The 20704-nt window shown below is 39.4% G+C and overlaps 1 protein-coding gene across 1 annotated transcript in view; it reads left to right on the forward strand.

The window, feature by feature from the left end:
• The first annotated feature begins 2105 nt into the window (after window positions 1-2105).
• The window catches only part of PTH2R (parathyroid hormone 2 receptor), a 103365-nt gene continuing 84766 nt past the window's right edge, over window positions 2106-20704 (forward strand). The window contains exon 1 of the mRNA XM_024124464.2: window positions 2106-2286. Within this exon, the coding sequence (XP_023980232.1) occupies window positions 2224-2286 (63 nt within the window). The 5' untranslated portion in view covers window positions 2106-2223. The remainder of the gene's footprint in view (window positions 2287-20704) is intronic.

Below are 20704 nucleotides of genomic sequence, written 5' to 3' on the forward strand. Positions count from 1 at the left end.
AAACCCTAGGAAAAACACACCAAGATACATATTAATCAAACTAACAAAAATTAAATTCAGAGAAAAAATATTAAAAGAAGCAAGGGAAAACCAAAAAATAACATACAAAGGAATCCCCTTAAGGTTATCAGCTGATTTTTCAGCTGAAACTCTGCAGGCCAGAAGGGAGTGGCAGTATATACTTAAAATGATGAAAGAGAAAAAACATACAATCAAGATTACTCTACATAGCAAGGATCTCATTCAGATTTGATGGGGACATCAAAAGCTTTTCAGACAAGCAAAAGCTAAGAGAATTCAGCACCACCAAACCAGTGGCATGGACACATATACACTACCAGAGGTAAAACAGATAGCTAGTGGGAAGCAGCCCCATAGCATGGGGAGATCAGCTCGGTGGTGGTTTGTGACCACCTAGAGGGGTGGGATAGGGAGGGTGGCAGGGAGACGCAAGAGGGAGGAGATATGGGGACATGTGTATGCATATGGCTGATTCGCTTTGTTGTGCAACAGAAACTAACACAGTATTGTGAAGCAATTATACTCCAGTAAAGATCTATTTAAAAAAATGGTATGTACAGTACAAGGCCAATCTTCATGCAAAATAATTATGAGTAGACAAAAGATTAGGTAAAGAAATTTGGTTGGATTTTATTTTCCTCCTTGTGACTTTATGCATTTGCAAAATTTTCTCTTCGAATATGTATTGTAATAAAAAATGTGACTAAGAATTTTTTAATATATCTTTTCCCTTGAGTTTCCAAAAAAAGTGAATGGAGAAGATACATTTATTTGTACTTCCTGTTTAAAGCACTATTGAAATGAAAGGAAATGCATATAATGCGAGCTATGGGGCATGGCAGATGAAGCTTCCATCACTCACCGGCTGCTCTCCTCCTGCTGTGCCGCCAGGTTCCTTACAGGCCGATGACCACTATCGGTCCGCAGCCCCGGGGTTGAGGACCCCTGATTTAGATCTTGCTACTTTCAAAAACCACATGAAATTGTTTATAATAAATATCTGTACTATAAACAATAAAAATAGAGATAGGAGTGAACTTTTTCAGAGACATAGAATTAGAAATAAAAGTCATCTATTTCTAGTGTTTTAGACCTGGCCAGTCATTAGTTATCTGTTTTAAAAACAAACCCAGTTTTCACTTTGGCACTCAAATGAAAGCCAATGGTGACAAATGTCAAATCCTCACTGTGAAGAGGAGGTGAGGGAATTTTTGTGTTTCATCTATGGGACTCATTCCTTCCCAACTGTATCAGATCCTCGGAGACTGTATATTCTTCAACTCAATGTCTGTGAAGCAAGGTCTCTGGCACCTTGATGATTATGCCTGTAAGAAAAATAATATAAAGAAAAAGACTGTGTCAAACGAAGGCGTTCACACACACAAAACTGTAAAGAATATTACATAGTTGTCTTTTTTTTAATGCATGGATCCAAAATATAAAACGATCCCAAAATGTTTCGACCCAGAGATTTCTGCTGGAGCAGAATCTTTCTCTCTCTTTCACTCACACACAGACGCAAGCACGCACGCACAGTATTATTACAGTGGTTAGGAGAAAGGCAATCAGAGAACTTTAGCGCTGTAGAGACTGCTGAGCCCAGAGCCGTGGATGGAGAATGCGCCTGGCCTCGGAAACCTTTAACCACACTGTCCAGGTCGCGGTGGCTAGTGGTCAGCGCGCGTCTGGACAGGAGGGAACTTTCGGACACTCCCCGACGACCCAGGGCGTCCCTAGAGACACGGCGTTGGAACCTGGGACAGAGTGGAGGGAGGAAGAGACGGTGTGAGTCGGGGGTGGCGGCAGCAGCGCTCTGGATCTGTCGCCCTCGGGTCCCCCGGGCTGCGGGACAGAGAGACTCGGAAGAGGAGCGCGAGCACCTCCCCGCCGCCCCTGCAGCCACTCGGGGCGCGCATGGATCCACTGGGCGCTGGGGCCGCGAGTCAAGGCCGGGACTCGAGCAGCTCTCTCCGGAAGTAGCAACCAAGGCGCGAGCCTCCGCGCGTAAGGACGGAGACCGAAACGCACGGGGCTCAGACAGCCTGGCCCCGGGCATCCCCGACCGGTGGCTTCGAGCCCGACACCCCAGCAGCGCCGCGCTCCCGGCCACAAGTTTGCCTCGCGCCGGCCAAGTTGCGAGTGTGAAGCTTTCCACGGGCTTCGGGAAGAGTGTCCCTGTTCCTCGCTCGGGCTGGCTCGGGTATGGCCGGGCCCCACCTCTGGGGGTGGCTGCTGCTCGGCGGCTGCCTCCTCGCCAGAGCCCAGGTAAGAGCCCCTGTCCCGCGACACCTGCTTCCTGGAGCCTCCGGCCGGTGTTCAGCGTTAGGGCGGCCGAGACCAAGGCGCGCGCGGCGACGCTTACACATTCACGCACTAACACACTCAGAGGCAGGCAGACAGACAGACACACAAGTGCACTCGGCAAGGTTTGACAGGCATTTAGTGGAGCTGCAAAGATATGCTTAGGTGAATGATGTCCTGGGGTGGGCACTGTTCCGACCAGCATCTTGACATCTGCAAAGTAAGAGGATATTTATGAACAACGGGGTTCTGGATCAGGAGGGTAACGTTGAGAGGTGAAGAACTTTTCTTACTCTTAGACTCCTTGATCCCCGTTTAATTAATTCAAATTTTTTTTTTGTCTGCTGGCAATTTACCGTCACTTTTGAAAACTTAAATTTCTAGGATTGTTTGTGACCACTGTCTGAAAGGATAATTGACTCTTCCTGTTACAGAATCACCTATCATTAAAGCGAGGAGACTAGATAGAAAAATACATATAACTTGTTAAAGCTGAGTTGTTATGTTTAGAATAAATGGTAGTTGTCATTTTCGTACTGCTAATATCGTTTAGAGATTTTCTGGGTGATCTTTCACAATGGAGCCTTTCTAATGCGCGAGCCACAATTCATCCTCACATTTTTTTGAGTCAAGTAAAATGTAGTATTTACACTCAGCTTTTTAGATGAGCTAGAAAGAGATGCTTGTAGTGTAATGCAATTTAAGAGCCCTGTGACTTTAAATGGAAATCAACGTTATTTCTCTTTTCTGTTCGGGAGGGGGCGCACTTTGACCGTCAAATAAAGCCCCAAATTAGGTGTTTTTTTTTTTTTTTTTTTTTTTTTTTTAAATTCTTTCCGTACTGTCTAAACTTAATACTATGTTCTTGGCTTTCAAATGGCCAGTTTAAATTTGTTATTCTAAACGTGCAGGTTTTTTGTTTTTTGTTTTTTAACCACATAGCTACATACTTTAATAGAAATAGGTGTTCTCCTAAATACTGGGCTTTACCTAATATGACTAGGATATTTCAAGTGAACTTAATATGTTAAAAAAATCAAACGATGTGTGTTATACATTGACTAATAAGATGGTCAATGAATGCTCAAAAGTAGAGTATGCTCCAACCTGAAAAATTTCACCAAGGTAACAGAAGGAATATGAATGAATGGAAAAACTCTAAGAATTTGGTGACAGTTATAGAGCTCGGGTGATCTCTAATGTATTTCCTGCATTTCTCTCTCATAAGGTATTTGGATAATATGCTTGAAAACACCACTTCCTTGTATAGGGACAAGTGACCTCTAGCCATTTATTTTATTCAGCATTCCAGATTACTTTTTCTAAGGAAATAGAGAGACATTGTTTAGTACAACGAAGAAGAAAATCACTGGGCGATTATGGGAAGAATATTTAGCTTTCAAAAAAACAATCAGGACATTGAACACTTTTTCTATAATTTTAAACCAAGGTTTCTCAACATTTTGGGCCATATAGTTCTTTGTTACGGGTGCTGACTTGTACATTGCAGGATATTTAGCAGCATTCCTGTCCTCTCCACTAGAAACCACTAGCAGCTCCCAACCCCTGCCTGGTTGTGGTAACCAAAAACGTCTCCAGATATTGCCAAACGTCCCTTGGGAGGCAAAATCGCCTCTGGTTAAGGCCCATTGCTTAAAACCCATTTCCATTTATGTTTATAGATTAAGAATTATGTGAAATGAGTTTGTGATAGTACGTTACATTTCTGGCACTTTAAACAAAATCTGAAGGTTACATTAAAGTGATTTACGTTGACACACTGTGTCAGTTGACACACTGACACCTTCTTTGATCTTCAGTTTCTTCATTCCCAGCAAAGACATATATTAAAAAATTTAATGTATTGATAGAACAACAAAGGAAACTCATCCAAGCAGAATGAGCTTGTGTAGAATAAATGTTCACTATCTGGCAAACATTGGATTACATTACACAATAGGCAACATAGGCTAGTACTTGCAATTGTTTTAAATATCCCTGTGGTTTTTGGTTGATGAAGATGCTGCCTTTGCCTCAGTGCACAGTTCAGAAGCCATGAATTCATGCATCAGGCATCATTGAAGAGCCCAGCAATGCAGTTCCTAGAGTCAGAGTTTCACACGGTAATGAGGACAACTGTGTGAATATGTGTAGTATTTTCTTTATTGGAGGGTAAAACCTGAGAAAGGTAACAGGGTGAGGAAGCAGGACTGGACAAGGAGAGTCTCAGACTGGGCTGCAAACCCGGACAAATTCTTGGCCAACCCCATGGAGAGCTCTGGGGCAAAGGTTGCCCATCATAGGCATCCCACATGGTGAAGAAATGACCACGTCCTGCTTCTTCCACTGTGCTCAGTCATCGGCTAGGGTTTTTTGTATGATTGTTAACTGGGATCCAGAGCTGAGACAGGTGCTTGAAAGCACTGCAGCTGGAGGCTGTCAGTCAGCTGCACTCCTTCCAGACAGATAGCTGGTTCTTTCTAGAAGGACTGTCTCAGTGGTGTACCTCCATGGCTGTTCCCTCCCTTACAAAATTATCAAGGAACAACACTGGTTTTGCTGGGTTTGAGAATGGGCTGACGCCACATGATGCAGGCACCTTCTCCAGGCTCCAGGGCTGCAGATCAGTGTGGCTCTCTGACAGTGTGTGAGAGGAAGTGAGTACAAATCCACCACCACAACTGGAAAAAATTCCCAGGAGCTCCTGACATACGGAGCGGAAGTACATCAGTTCCATAGAGTACCAGGTGTGAGCAGGTGCCAACGCAGGGCAGGTTTCGTTTTCTAGTTATTGCTCATTTTTGCCTGAGTGGAATCCCAGCACCACCGTGGACATTCTGGTACAGGGGAAGGAGCACTGGCCTGGGGACCCGGAAAGCTGCATTCAGATCCCTCCTCTGATAACATGCAACCTCCTCGGGCATGAAACGTGATCTCTCCATTCTTCCTCTGTGCAGTTAGGAGGATGGGCTTTACTGACCTTCCAGTGTGAAGATTCAGGGTCTCCTGGAAAGTCAGAAATCTCTTACTGGGTGGGAAGAAAATGATGACCACATACCACATACTGTGGTAAGCACTTTATTATTATTTCCTTTAATTCTCACAGTAACTTTATGAGCTAGGCACTGTAAATTGTTCACGCTTTAGAGATGAGAAAATGGGGCTAAGAGATGTTATGTAGCCTTCTTGGGTCACACAGCTAACAAGTAGCCATGAGTCACACAAGGCTCTCTGCTCCTGAACCCACCCCTCAGACTGGTGCCCTCATCGTGGAGATCAGCTGGGCACTGATTAGCTGGATTATGTATACATACATGCTCTTTCTCAGCAATATCCACCCCTGGGTCTATTTCCCCAAGAATTTCTCACACAAGTCCATAATGGTTATTGCAGTAATTCTGTGGTGTTAGAGAGCTGGGAACAATCTGGGTGTTCAGTGGGGTATCAGGCAGCAATAAAAAGCAATGGATTCAATGTACACAAAGCAGCATGAATGAGATCCTTAAAATAGGCTGAGATAGAGCACAGAAACAATGAGATGTATATTACCATTTACGTACATTCAAATACATGCACATAAAACAGCAATACATATTGTATCAACATATTTAGTTAATATTTTGTATATATATTTCACGTAAATGATTGTGTATGGGAAGGTAGAGAAGGAGGAGTGGGGTATAGAGATACAAGGGGATAGATAATCAGTCAATCAATCAATCAAATAAACCAACATGCTGTATTGGAAATTGTGGTGATAATAAATGGAATTACCAAGAAGCCATTATTGGTAGACTTAAGAATGAAGACATAGGGCTTCCCTGGTGGTGCAGTGGTTAAGAATCTGCCTGCCAATGCAGGGGATTGGCAGGAACACGGGTTCAAGCCCTGGTCTGGGAAGATCCCACATGCTGTGGAGCAACTAAGCCCCTGCGCCACAACTACTGAGCCTGAGCTTTAAAGCCCACGAGCCACAACTACTGAGCCCATGTGCTACAACTACTGAAGCCCATGCGCCTAGAGCCTGTGCTCCGCAACAAGAGAAGCCAATGCAGTGAGAAGCCCGCGCACCACAACGAAGAGTGGCCCCCTCTTGCCACAACTAGAGAAAGCCCGCACACAGAATGAAGACCCAATGCAGCCAAAAATAAATAAATTAAATAAATAAATTTAAAAAAAAAAGAATGAAGACATAACTGGGTCATCGTAGCTTTTCCAAGATGGTAAGCCAGGGGATTACCCTTAGCAAAATCAAACTGGAACTTGACTGCTTATTATATATTATTATATTGTGCTTATTTCCATAAGCACTGTTTTTGTCAAAGATCCAATGGTAGGTTTGTTCTTCTTTCCTGTTGACAACCAGAACTTTTTCCATTTATCTTCTAGTTATAGAGAAGCCTTGTATCCCTGAGGGGTAGACTTCTTGATGACTGCACTAATTCTGGGTTGTCTCTTCAGCCCCAGGAACCCAGAAGCAGCAAGATGGGAGGAGCCAGATGTGGCTTTTTCTTGGCAGTGTACAGCGAGTAGGTCTCATTTCCTCAGAGCTTCCTCAATTCTTTGTGAATAAAAGTAGGACATTTTCAACTACCTATACATTCCATTTATTTCCCTGTCTTGAGCATTGATTGGTTCTGTCATCTGCTAGAATCCATCTCCTTTCTTCCCCCCTGTTTAGTTTTTGTCTTTTCTGAGTTATTTCTTAAATCTTTTAACAGCAGTGTGACTTTAGGCCATCCATTTCACGTCTTTGAGTCTCCATTTCCTCCATTCTAAAATGGGGGCAGGGGCTTCCCTGGTGGCACAGTGGTTAAAAATCCGCCTGCCAAAGCAGAGGACACGGGTTCGAGACCTGGTCCGGGAATATCCCACATGCCGCGGAGCAACAAAGCCCGTGTGCTACAACTACTGAGCCTGTGCTCTAGAGCCCATGAGCCACAACTACTGAGCCCACGTGCCACAACTACCGAAGCCCGTACACCTACAGCCGGTGCTCTGCAACAAGGGAAGCCACTGCAACGAGAAGCCCGCGCACTGCAACAAAGAGTAGCCCCCGCTCGCCACAACTACAGAAAGCCCACGCCAGCAACAAAGACCCAACTCAGCCAAAAATAAATAAACAAATAAATAAATAAAATGGGAGCAATAATGACATTTATCTCATAGAATGTGAGAGTGTTAAAATTAAAAACATATAAACAACAAAAGCCTTAAGGTGTCTGATAATGAAAATGTCAGCTCTTTCCTTCTATCAGCCAATTAGTAAAGAGCTTTTTAATGGAATGACTATTCGATTGAGATAATTTCTAAACAAGATTGGGGGTAAGTGAAGGCTTTTAAAATGTGTGGGGTGTGTGTGTGTGTGTGTGTGTGTGTGTGTGTGTGTGTATTTTGCAAGGCTATTTTCTCTGCCTGCAACATTCTTCCGTCTATTCCTTATGCTTTCTTTTTCAGAACCCAACTCCTTCAGATAGCAATAGGACATTTTATTCATAATGCTGATAGATGTTACAGTTTGCCATTTAGTAATATGAGTCCTTGATGAACACCTATCTCCTCCTTTGAAGAAGTCGTTCTGAAGACAGTTCAGCTAATCTTAAGGCGGTTGCAGCAGTCTTGTAATCACTGGTGTGTCCTTGTAGAAGTGGAGATGCAGGGAGGCAGATGGATTCGAGAGGTAGAAGGTATATTCAACTGAAGGAAGAGTGGGTTGGGGCAGGTATCATCGATGAGTTAGATTTTTAGATAAGCTGAGTTGGTGGAGCCTGTGAGATATTGAGGAGATGGTTGGATATTGCATTATGGAGTTTAAGAGGAGCTCTGGATTTAGCATCATCCCTTTTTACATAGGGAGTACTTGAAACCACATGAAAGAATGATATTCTCAGTGAGAGTATAGTGGAATTAAAAGGGTTGGCTAACTAGTTTGAAAAAAGACATGCAGATTGGTTTTCTATAAGATTACCCCTGAATTGTAAATTCACAGGGGAAAAGGGGCTAATAAGCAATTTGGAACCCTCTGTGACAATTATCATGGTGCCTTTGGGTGGTAGGTTCTCCATAAATGTTTGATTAAGGTAATTTGTATTTCTTTTATTCATCTTCTTTGATCCCACTTGGAACTCAAGTCTCTGATCATTTACTCCAGTTTTAATTGAAAAAATGTCATTCTAGCCTAAGGATCAGAGATGACTGCCCTGGATACAAATGATGCAGTGGAACCTATATCTGGTCACAAAGATGGAGGAAAGAGAGCTGCTGGTAAAGCAACCCTGAGGGAGTTGGGTGTTTCCAGAGATCTCTTGTCTTAATAACTGACAAACTAGCAGGCTAAATGTTGAGCTTGCCAGTTAGTCCACTGGATGATAGAATTTTATAGACTCTCAAAGAAAGTAAATCATAGCTTTCTGGAGGAAGAGGGAACTACACAAAATGGTCAAGATTATGGACCTTCTGATCAGAACTGAATTTGGAATCTGTGTTTCCTATTCTCATGCTGTTACTTCTCTCAAAAACTCAGTTTCTTCATCCCAAAAAATGGGATTAAAAAAAGGAAAATAATGGGATGACCTAATGCCAGTTATTTTTTTTGACATGTGTATTACATGAAAACCTCAGGAGAAGCATTTAATGTAGTGCCTGTCACAGAGTTTGCTCACTGTACGTGTCAGCCATCAGTGTCGTCGTCGTCATCATCATTAACATAATTTTGATCACATTTTAAATTAGTTATTGTTGGCATAGAGAATCTCTGTTATTTTTATTTATTGATTCATACCTATGAAGTTGATTCCTGAACAGTAGCAATTTTCTCCAATATCTGTATCTGTTCTTTCTTTCTTTTTTTTAGAGATAACTTTTATTTACAATAATAACATTAATAACAAACAGTTACTGAGCACTTCATCTGTGACTGTGTTTTACCATCATATTATTTATCTCTGATTAGAGCCCAATAGTGTAGATTTTGTTTTGTTCACTTTGTATAGATCAGGAAAAGAACTGAAGGACAGAACCTGTCTACTACATTGTTCAAGGTCATACAGCCAGTAGATGGTAAAATGGAACTCAAATTCTGGCCGCTTTAGTTAACTTGGTTTATTCCTTGCAGGGAGGATTTATACAATTGTTCTTGAGAACTAGTATTTCATGAATTTCTAGAAGGTACATCTTTTTTGTTTTGAATACTTTATTTTTTTGTAATTTTTATTGGGGTATAGTTGATTTACAATGTTGTCTTAGTTTCAAGTATACAGAAAAATGAGTCTGTTATACATATACATATATCCACTCTTTTTTAGATTCTTTTCCCATATAGGCCGTTACAGAGTATTGAGTAGAGTTCCCTGTGCTATACAGTAGGTCCTTATTAGTTATCTATTTTATATATAGTAGTGTGTATGTGTCAATCCCAATCTTCCAATTTATCCCTCCCCCCTTTACCCCTTGGTAACCATAAGTTTATTTTCTACATCTGTAACTCTGTTTCTATTTTGTAGATAAGTTTATTTGTAGCCTTTATCTGTTATTTCTTTTTATGTTTTTTCTTATGTTACATTAGCTAGAAATTCCATATGAAGTTGAATGATAACAGTAATTATTGTGGGCATCTTATCTTGCTTATTACTTCAGTGGGATGCTTCTAAAGATTTATCATTAAGTATGATAGTTGCTCTAGGTTTTTAATAGAAGTAACATCATTGCTAATTTTGTTAAGTTGTTAAATGTAAGGCTAGTATAGAACTTTTGAATGACAACATGTATAATTTTTAAGTCACAAATGATACATTATTTCTTTAAAAAATGTCATATTAGTTGTATTGAGCTCCTGTCACAGGTATTGGACTACTTGAGGGCAGGAACTGATTCTTAATCATTTTTCTAGAGTGAATGGTACCAGTAGATGCTCATTAAATATTGGTAAGTGTTTTCTTAATCATAGGTAGAAGGGCTATTCTATATTGCTTCTTAAATTAGCAACTAAGTCAAATACTTTTGTTATTATGAGATATAGGATAACAAATTTAAACGTCTAGCAAACAAAAGTGTTGTTTAATACTGTTTGGCCAACTTTTCAGTCCCTTGTCTGCCCTCTTTCAAGAATTTGCCTGGATTCTTTCCCCTTTATGCATCACCAAGTTAATCTACAGTTTGCCCTCTAGATATCAGCTCATGTGTACCTTATTCAGGAAAGCCTGGCTTACCCAGTAAGGCAAAATGTCCTTACAATAAGCTCTCAGAACACTGTATATCTTACTTTCTCTTGTAGCATTTTTCAGAGTTGTAACTTAACATTTTCTGTGATCATGGTATAATTACTCTTTCTCCTTTTCTAGACTGCAATTTTCATGAAGGCAAAGGCTGTACTTGTGTTTGCTCCTTTTTGTATCCCAAATGGCCAGCACAGAGCAAGAAATCATAAACACCACTTGAATAAATGAACATTTAGTCAAGTAAAATAAACATTTCTCTGTAATAAAATGTACTTCCTAAGTTTTCTTGGTCCTGCAGAGATTATGAATCTTTTGGTTGATTGAAATGGCATTAATTACACATTAATAAATTGTGTTCTGATTTTAAATAAAAAAATACTATTTGGCCAAATATTTATATGCGAAGATTAGAAGAAACTTATATGTATAATTAAGGTAATTAAGGTAAAACTGCCTCTCTTTTATGAAACCATTTACATCAAATTGCAAACTGGCTGAAATTTCCTAGATGAGAATAGTTTATACTGCTTATCACTTTCCTTACTTTTATAATCAGGTTAGTTCTGTTTTCCATGATAAAAAGTTTCTCATTTATTTATTTATTTATTTATTTATTTTTGTGGTACGCGGGCCTCTCACTGCTGTGGCGTCTCCGGTTGCAGAGCACAGGCTCCGGACGCGCAGGCCCAGCAGCCATGGCTCACGGGTCCAGCCGCTCTGTGGCATGTGGGATCTTCCCGGACCAGGGCACAAACCCGTGTCCCCTGCATCAGCAGGCAAACTCTCAACTACTGCGCCACCAGGGAAGCCCTCTCAGTTATTTTTTTAAAATACACTTTTTTTTGATAGCAGAGATTGTATTTAACAATGCAATTTTGTGGCCATGAGATATGCCTAAGCTTGAATATTCTTCTGCTTACACTGTAAGAGAATCTGCCTTTAGCAAGCCACTCATGCATGTAATGAGTACCAAGGCGGGACTTCTCCTCTCAACATATATTCTGGCATCTCATTTCCTAGATTAATAAAGTCTGTAAGACACAATATGCAGAAGTTTTTGGTAGTTATCTAAATAAAACTTAAGCACGATTTCATGTTGATTAATTGAGCTTAGAGATATCTAAAAAGTGGAAGAAATCTTGAGTAGATACATGGGGCTTTCCAGCATCCTCAAGAATGCCTTTTAAAATCATTCCAAAGACACAGCATACTTCTATTTCCCATCAGATTGGGAATATTTAGTTATAACGTTTTGTTTGTGAGTCTATTGCATTTCTTACCACTCATGGTTATAGTGTAGTCTGAGAGCCATATTGTACCTCTTGACCTACCCCCAGGCAAGATCGTGGCTTGAATTTCTTTTATGTCTACCTTTTGCCACAGTATCTTGCCCTTGGGAGGATTCAATGAATACTGTTGAAATAAATACTCTCAACACTCCTCACTGCTAAACCAGCACAATCAGTGTAGAATGAGTAGATGACTGGCCGAAGGCTTTTCTGTGAATTTGAGGAGTTGCCCCAATTAAAATTCTTTTTCCCTAGGACTTCTCATTTATAATTCAATAAAATTGCACTGCATTACTAAGTATTATGTTCATTGTGCAGGTTCCGAAAGTGGTTAAGAGATGGCTCTGTTCTCCAAGGAGCTTTCACTCAACAGGAGGAGACAAGAGTGCCACTACTGCAAAAAGGAGCTCTTGGCCTCTGCTCTTGACTTCTGTCTCCCCTCCCTGCAGGATCTGTTCCTTTTCCTTCTTTCTAATATATCTTGTCTGTCTTTGACGTCCACATTTTTGCAGTGTGAATGGTAGATACTCAACTAGAGCTGGGAAAACCTCTGCCAAAGGTTTCTCATGTTCAGCCTTTTTTTTTTTTTTTTTTTTTTGTGGTATGCGGGCCTCCCTCCGTTGTGGCCTCTCCCGTTGCGGAGCACAGGCTCAGGACGCGCAGGCTCAGCGGCCGTGGTTCACGGGCCCAGCCGCTCCGCGGCATGTGGGATCCTCCCGGACTGGGGCACGAACCCGTGTCCACTGCATCGGCAGGCGGACTCTCAACCACTGCACCACCAGGGAAGCCTGGTAATGAGCATTTTTATTGCCTCTCCAAAATCCACTCCATTTCTTACCAATTTTGTGGCAAACAAGGACAAGTGGTAGAGTAAGTGAAAAAAAAATGCAAAACTGAAAATCCCTGCCCTCATGAATTTTACATTCTCCCATTCTCCTGAAGCCTGCTCTACCTATGGAGTCAGATATGTGCACCAAGAAATTTCCTTATGTTATCTAGTTAAGCATATTGTTGGCACAGTCTTACGCTGAAATTACATAAGATCTGTGCTTTACTTCTGTAGATATGGGAAAACAAAGAATACCTTACCTATTGAACGTCTTCTCATTAAAATTTCAGCCATGCTAGATGACTAAGTTCTAGAGGTTGGCAATTCAGCACAAGGCCCATGGTTAGCAATACGGTGCACTTTTTTTTCCCCCCTTAGTTTTCTTAGTTTTTTTTTCTTGGCACTTAGTGCACTTAAAATTTGTTTAGAGGGTAGATCTCATGTTAACTGTTCTTACTACAAAAAACTGAAAACTAACAAAAGGGTCAAAAGTACACTTTGGGGGATGTTGGCTACATCTTGTATTTTGATCCTGGTGATGGTACTATGAGTGTTTGCACATGTCCAGACTCATCAAATTGCACACATTAAATATGTGCAGCTCTTTGTATATCAATTATACCTCAAAAAAGCTGTCTAAAAAAAAGGTATCCTATCTAATTAAAAAAAAAAAAACCGAAACAAAAAAACCCATAACTTTTTATTCATGACAGTTCCAATCGGCAGACAATGTGATAGTCACTGGAAATATAAATATAGTGAAATATATGGTCACGTTTTCAAGCAGAGCATGTTCAGCATTTCCGTAAATGTTTCTAAATTTGAGTTAATGTTTAAACCAGCCTTTGAGTGATGATGGTTCCTTTGGGAAAGGAAATCAACTTGACAAAACACCTTATTGTTGAATTGCAGCCTCTTGTGTCTCTCCCCCTAGTCTCTCCAAGGTTTGTGTCCCAAGTTACCCTGATCTCTCACAATCTTATTAAATATAGCACCCCCCTTTTTGCCCTTAGTGGGTTAAGTTTTGTTGGTTCAAAACGTCAGGAGCTCCCCGGGTAAAATGTGAAACTGGCTCCTGTACACGGAGGGCAAGGAGAGATGGAAGAAAGAGGCAGACCACTCCACATTGGTAGGTGGCAGGTTTAATAAGCAAGGGGACTTAATAAGAAGCTTGTCTTGGGCAGCAGCAAGATGAGTAGATCTCCACACTCACCTGCCACTATCTTATAAGTTGATATAGAGGCCTTACCTGGGTTCAGTCACGTGTACCATCCAGATGGTCTCAACAACATGTTCTCTCAAGGCTGCGCCCTTGAAAACACCTCTCACCGTGGGAACAGTGGACAGAGTGTGCATTTCAAGGGCAGGGGAGGGGGTGAGGAGCTTCTGATTGCCTGAGTCCAGCCCTCGGCTCTACCTGTGGTCGTGTCCTCTCGATGACCGCCCCCAACAATTTTACTTTACCTACAGTAAGACCATAGACTTTCACTTCTTACTCGTTCAGAACCCCTTTATCATTCCCAATCTATTAACCTAACTGCTCAATACAGCCTACCTTTTCCTCCTTTTTTCTCCTATTATTCACTCAGCTATCTAAGAACTGTTATCTCTTGGCCTCCTCTTTTTCATTCATAAAACTAGCTGTTGTCTGATGGAAAACTAGCTGTTTCTGATATCATTATATCAGAAATTAGGGAAACCAAAGTTTTATTCACACCCTTTTTGAGAGGCCTTAGAACATTGTTTAATTTACAAGTTCTCATTGTAATTTTTCTTTATTCACTTAATAAACATGCACAATTTTTATAGCTAATGAGTGCACAGTGTTTCTACTATGTGAAACTTTACCTTATAGTTTGTTGACCTATTAATGGTGATTTTACTTCATTGCTTTTGCTCAAAATTATTCTCTTCACTGCTGATGATATTATACCAACCATGTTAATTTTCCAAGCCACTACTCTTTCCCAGGATCCTACAACTGTGCCACATGACAGATGTGTTGCCTGGGGTGGTAACACTAGTTATAAATGGAATATTGGACACTGCAGTTTGGCCTGTAGCCTGATTTTTCTGTAACTCAAATTCTGGTTGCCTACTGCCTGAAGGAAATGATCTTCTTGATGATTTGTTTTGTCCCCACAAAGGTCAACAGTGTGTGTGTGTGTGTGTGTGTGTGTGTGTGTGTGTGAGGAGTGGCTTATTTATTTATTATTTTATTTTATTCTTTTTTATATTATATAATGTGATCTGCAAAAAGGTGTACAACTTGATGATTTAATATCTCTATATATTGTGAAATGATTACCACTGTCAAGTAACCCATTCAGCACCTCACATAGTTATCTTTTGTGTGTGTGTGTGTGTGTGTGTGTGTGTGTGTGTGTGTGATGAGACCTTAAGATCTACTCTTAGTGGGAATTCCCTGGTGGTCCAGTGGTTAGGACTTCTGGGTTCAATCCCTGGTCAGGGAACTAAGATCCACAAGCTGTGCGGTGTGGCAAAAACAAACAAACAAAAACTACTCTCTTAGCAAAATTCAAGCATACATACAGTATTGTTAACTCTAGTCACCATGCTCTAGGTTAGCTCCCCAGAGCTTATTCATCCTATAACTGGAAATTTGTACCCTTTGACCAGCAGCTCCTCATTTCCCCCACCCCACAGCCCCTGGTAACCACCATTCTAGTCTCTGGTTCCATGAGTTTGACTTTTTAGGTTCCACATATAAGTGAGATCATATACTATTTGTCTTTCTGTCAACACAGTTTTGATAGTGCTAATTATTGTCTGCTTTCCTTTCCATATGAGATGGACTCTGCCATAGTGCAGCACATTATCGAACAGGCTTCAATGACAGAATCAGTCCTGTGTGATTTCCTTGGGAGACAGGAAACTTGGCTTTTAGTGCACATTTTACTATAACTGAGCTGGGTGACCATAGATAAGTGGCTAAACTCTGGGTTTCATTTTTTATTTGTAAAGAGTAGGAGGTTTTGATCTTTAATATATTAGGGATTCAGACTTCTTCAAATTATCAATATAGTTTTAGCTTTTAGAAAGAACTTTATTGAAATTTGTATGTAAACATAATAGGAATCCAAGACAAAACTGCCTACATTCTCCTTTAGTCTTTGTCTATGCACATATTCAATGAATACATACTTTCAGTTGTGTTATAAATGAAACTTTATGTTGCTTTTTCACTTGACATACAGTACATATTTTTCCAAAAAATGAATTTTTTTTCTGTTTGACACACACTTTTCCTCCTTCTTTCCTCTCACCACCATTCCACCGTCCCCATCCCACTCAGGTAATATGTGTCCTTCCACCTTTTTCTCCATAACTCATTTGATTGTATAAAATATAAACATACATGTAGGGGTGAAATAGCATTTTGTTGATTGTTTCCTTTGCTGTACAGAAGCTTTTTAGTTTGATGTAGTTCTACTTGTTTATTTTTGCTTTTGTTGCCTTTGTTTTTGGTGTCAAATTAAAAAAAAAACAAAAACAAAAAACCTGCCACGACTGATGTAAAGGAACTGACTTAGTATGTTTTCTTCTAGGAATTTTATGGTTTCAGGTCTTGCCTTCAAGACCTTAATCCATTTTGAGTTTATTTTTGTATATGGTGTAAATAGTGGTCCATCTTCATTCTTTTGCATGTCCAGTTTTACCAACACCATTTATCAAGGACACTATCCTTGAAAATTAGTTGACCATATATGTGTGGGTTTATTTCTGGGCTCTCTGTTCTGTTCCATTGATCTTGTGTCTGTTTTTCTGCCAGTACCATACTTTTATGATTACTATAACTTTGTAATATAGTTTTAGATCAGGAAGTGGGATGCCTCCAACTTGCTACTTCTTTCTTGAGACTGGTTTGGCTATTTAGGGTCTTTTGTGATTCCATACAAATTTTAGAAAATTTTTTTCTATTTCTGTGAAAAATGCCATTGAAATTTTGATAGGGATTGCATTGAATCTGTAGATTATTTGGGTAGTATGGACATTTTAACAATATTAATTCTTCTAATCCATCAGCATGAAATATCTTTCCATTTATAGGTGTTTTCTTCAATGTCTTTCATTGTCTTATAGTTTTCAGTGTAGAGGTTTTTCACATCCTTTGTTAATTTATTCCTAAGTATTTTATTATGTTTGATGCAATTGTAAATGAGATTAAAAATTTTTTTTCTTTCTGATAATCTATTATTAGTGTATAGAAATGCAACAGATTTTTGTATATTAATTTTGTATCCTACAACTTTACTGAATTTGTTTATTAATTCTAACAGTTTTTTTGATTGAGTCATTAGGGTTTGCTATATATAATATGTCATTTGAAAATAGAGACAGTTTTACTTCTTCCTTTCTGATTTGTATGCCTTTTGTTTCTTTTTCTTTCCTAATTGCTCTGGCTAGGAATTCCAGTAGTATGTTGAATAAAAGTGGCAAGAGTGGCCATTCTTGACCTTAGAGGAAGAGCTTTCAGCTTTTCACCTTTGTTTTGTTTTGTTTTGTTTTTAGCAAGTAATTAGGTTTATTTTTTTCAGGTTTCTATTGACTTTATTTTTAAAAATTTTTTATATTGGAGCATAGTTGATTAAAAATGTTGTGTTAGTTTCAGGTGTACAGCAAAGTGATTCAGTTATACATAAACATATATCTGTTCTTTTCCAAATTCTTTTCCCATTTAGGTTATCACAGCATATTGAGCAGCGTTCCCTGTGTTATACAGTAGGTTCTTATTGGTTATCTATTTTAAATATACCAGTTTTTCACCTTTGGGTATAATGTTAGCTGTGGGCTTGTCATATATGGTCTTTATTATGTTGAGGTATGTTCCCTCTGTACCCATTTTGTTTAGAGTTTTTATCATGAATGGATGTTGAATTTTGTCAAATGCTTTTTCTGAATCTATTGAGATGATCACATATGACTTTTGTCCTTCATTTTGTTAGTGTGGTGTATCTCATTGATTGATTTGCAGATACTGAACCATCCTTGCATCCATGGAATAAATCCTTTGATCATGATGTATGATCCTTTTAATATATTGTTTAATTCAGTTTGCTAATATTTTGTTGAGGATATTTACATATATGTTCATCAAGGATATTGGCCTGTAATTTTCTTTTCTTGTAGTGTTCTTATCTAGTTTTGATATAAGGGTAATGCTGGTCTCATAAAATGAGTTTGGAAGTATTTCTTCTTCTATTTTTTGAAAGAGTTTGAGAAGGATTGGTATTAATTTTTCTTTAAATGCTTGGTAGAAGCCACCTAGTCCTGGACTATTGTTTGTTGGGAGGTTTTTAATTACTGATTCAATCTCCTTACTAAAATTGGTCATTTCAGATTTTCTATTTCTTCCTAATCCAGTATTGGTCAGTTGTATGTTTCTAGGAACTTATCCATTTCTTCTAGGCTGTTTAATTTGTTGGCATATAACTGTTCATCATTTAAGTGTAGTTTCAATCAAACCCAACAGATTTTTTTTCCTAATTGGACTAAAATTTAATCTTTAGTAATCAATATGGAAAAATTGAATAAATAAGGGACTTTTGATCAACTAGCTGTTAAAGCTTATGTATGGCAGAAATAAATACTTGGGTGTAGATAAAACTTGAGAGAGGGTAAAAGTGTACTAATTTCCTATTTTCCAGAAAGGTTAAGGTCAAAGGGCTAACTAAACATTTACTCGGGAAATTTAATCAGGAAGAAAGTTAAGTGTTAGAATTGTATAGTGGTAAATCCAAGATTAAAAAAATACCAAAGAGAAAGGTATAATTTACAATAAATACATAACTGATATACAATTGTATATGACTAATAACATAGTACTAATATTTAAAGACAAGTGAAGGACAAATCAAATTAAAATATTGGCAAAAATTTGATCACTTTGTAACAGATGATAGTAAGAATGGCCATTAAACACACAAAATTTAAATTAAAATCACAACAAGATACCATTCATACCCTCTACAATGGCTATAATCAAAAAGTCTAACAACATCAAATACTGGAGAGGATGTATACTACGTGAAGTCTCATACATTTCTAGTGTCAGTGTAAAATGGTATAATCATTTTTGAAATATTTTGGCAGATTCTAACAAAGTTAAACATATACATTCACTATTCCCTAGCAATTCCACTCATACATTTTCCAAAGAGAAATGAAAACTATGTCCAACAAAATGTACAAGAAAGTTTAGAACAGCCTTATTTATAGTAGCCAACAAGTGTAGTTGTAGTATATTTATAGAGTATGACTCAGAAATAAAAACCAACAATCCATGCAATGACATGGATGAATCTCAAAAACAGTTGTTATGCAAAAGAAGACAGATGTTAAAAAATACATACTATAAGATTATATTTATATAAAATCCAAGAATAGATAAAAATGATCTGCAGTGAAAGTAGTTGCCTGGGGCTGGGGATGGGAGTGGGAATGGGTAAGAGAGGAACTGAATTGAAAGGGGCACAAGAGAACTTTCTGGAGTGTTGGAAATGTGTATAAAATTGTGAATGCTTAAACTGAAGACCTAAGGATTTTATTGTTAATTAATTAATTATTTGACATGTTATTCATATCACAATAAAAAATTCAAAAGGCAGCTACAAATTAACAGAATTTTTCACATATTTCCCATACATTGTCGCATTCATTTAATTCATAGAACAAGATTTGGAACAACTATTTTTCCAGTTTTACAAATGAGATAACTCAAGTTCAGAAAAGTGAACAAATACTCCTAAAGTTTATACCTAATAAGAATTCACATCCAGATCTGCTTGATATGAAAGCACCTGTTCTTTGTTATGATGTCATTCTGTTTTCCAATATCTGGAAGAGGAAATCTACCAGTCTTTTTCACAGAACCTAGGCACTGCTCTGAATAATGATTGTTATAGTCGTTAAACTAAACAATTCACTAAAAACTATTATATGAATTTAAAAACTCTTTATTTTGAGAAAATTATAGATTTACATGCCATGTAAGAAATCATACAGAGAGATTGGTTCAAGATGGTGGAGTAGAAAGATGTGCTTTCACTCCCTCTTGGGAGAGCACCGGGGTCACGGCTAACTGCTGAACAGTCATCGACAGGAGGACACTGGAACTCACCAAAAAGGATACCCCACATCTAAAGACAAAGGGGAAGCCGCAGTGAGACAGTAGGAGGGGCGCAATCACAATAAAATCAAATCCCATAACTGCTGGGTGGGTGACTCACAAACTGGAGAACACTTATACCACAGAAGTCCACCCACTGGAGTGAAGGTTCTGAGCCCCACGTCAGGTTTCCCAACCTGGGGTCCAGCAACAGGAGGAGGAATTCCCAGAGAATCAGACTTTGAAGGCTAGTGGGATTTGATTGCAGGACTTTGACAGGACTGGGGGAAACAGAGACTCCACTCTTGGAGGGCACACACAAAGTACTGTGTGCATCTGAACCCGGGGGAAGGAGCAGTGACGTCTTAGGAGACTGAATCAGATCTACCTGCTAGTGTAGGAGGGTCTCCTGCGGAGGCAGGGGGTGGCTGTGTCTCACCATGAGGACTAGGACACCGGCAGCAGAAGTTCCGGGAAGTACTCCTTGGTGTGAGCCCTCCAAAAGTCCGCCATTAGCCCCAGCAAAGAGCCCAGGTAAGCTCCAGTGTTGGGTCGCCTCAGGCCAAACAACCAACAGGGAGGGAACCCAGCCCCACCCATCAGCACTCAAACGGATTAAAGTTTTACTGAGCTCTGCCCACCAGAGCAACACCCAGCTCTACCCACCACCAGTCCCTCCCATCAGGAAACCTACACAAGGCCTCTTTGATAGCCTCATCCACCAGAGGGCAGACAGCAGAAGCAAGAACTACAATCCTGCAGCCTGTGGATCAAAAACCACATTCACAGAAAGATAGACAAGATGAAAAGGCAGAGGGCTATGTACCAGGTGAAGGAACAAGATAAAACCCCAGAAAAACAACTAAATGAAGTGGAGATAGGCAACCTTCCAGAAAAAGAATTCAGAAAAATGATAGTG

The sequence above is a fragment of the Physeter macrocephalus genome, chromosome 2, assembly GCF_002837175.3.
Source record: "Physeter macrocephalus isolate SW-GA chromosome 2, ASM283717v5, whole genome shotgun sequence".
NCBI lineage: Eukaryota > Metazoa > Chordata > Mammalia > Artiodactyla > Physeteridae > Physeter > Physeter macrocephalus.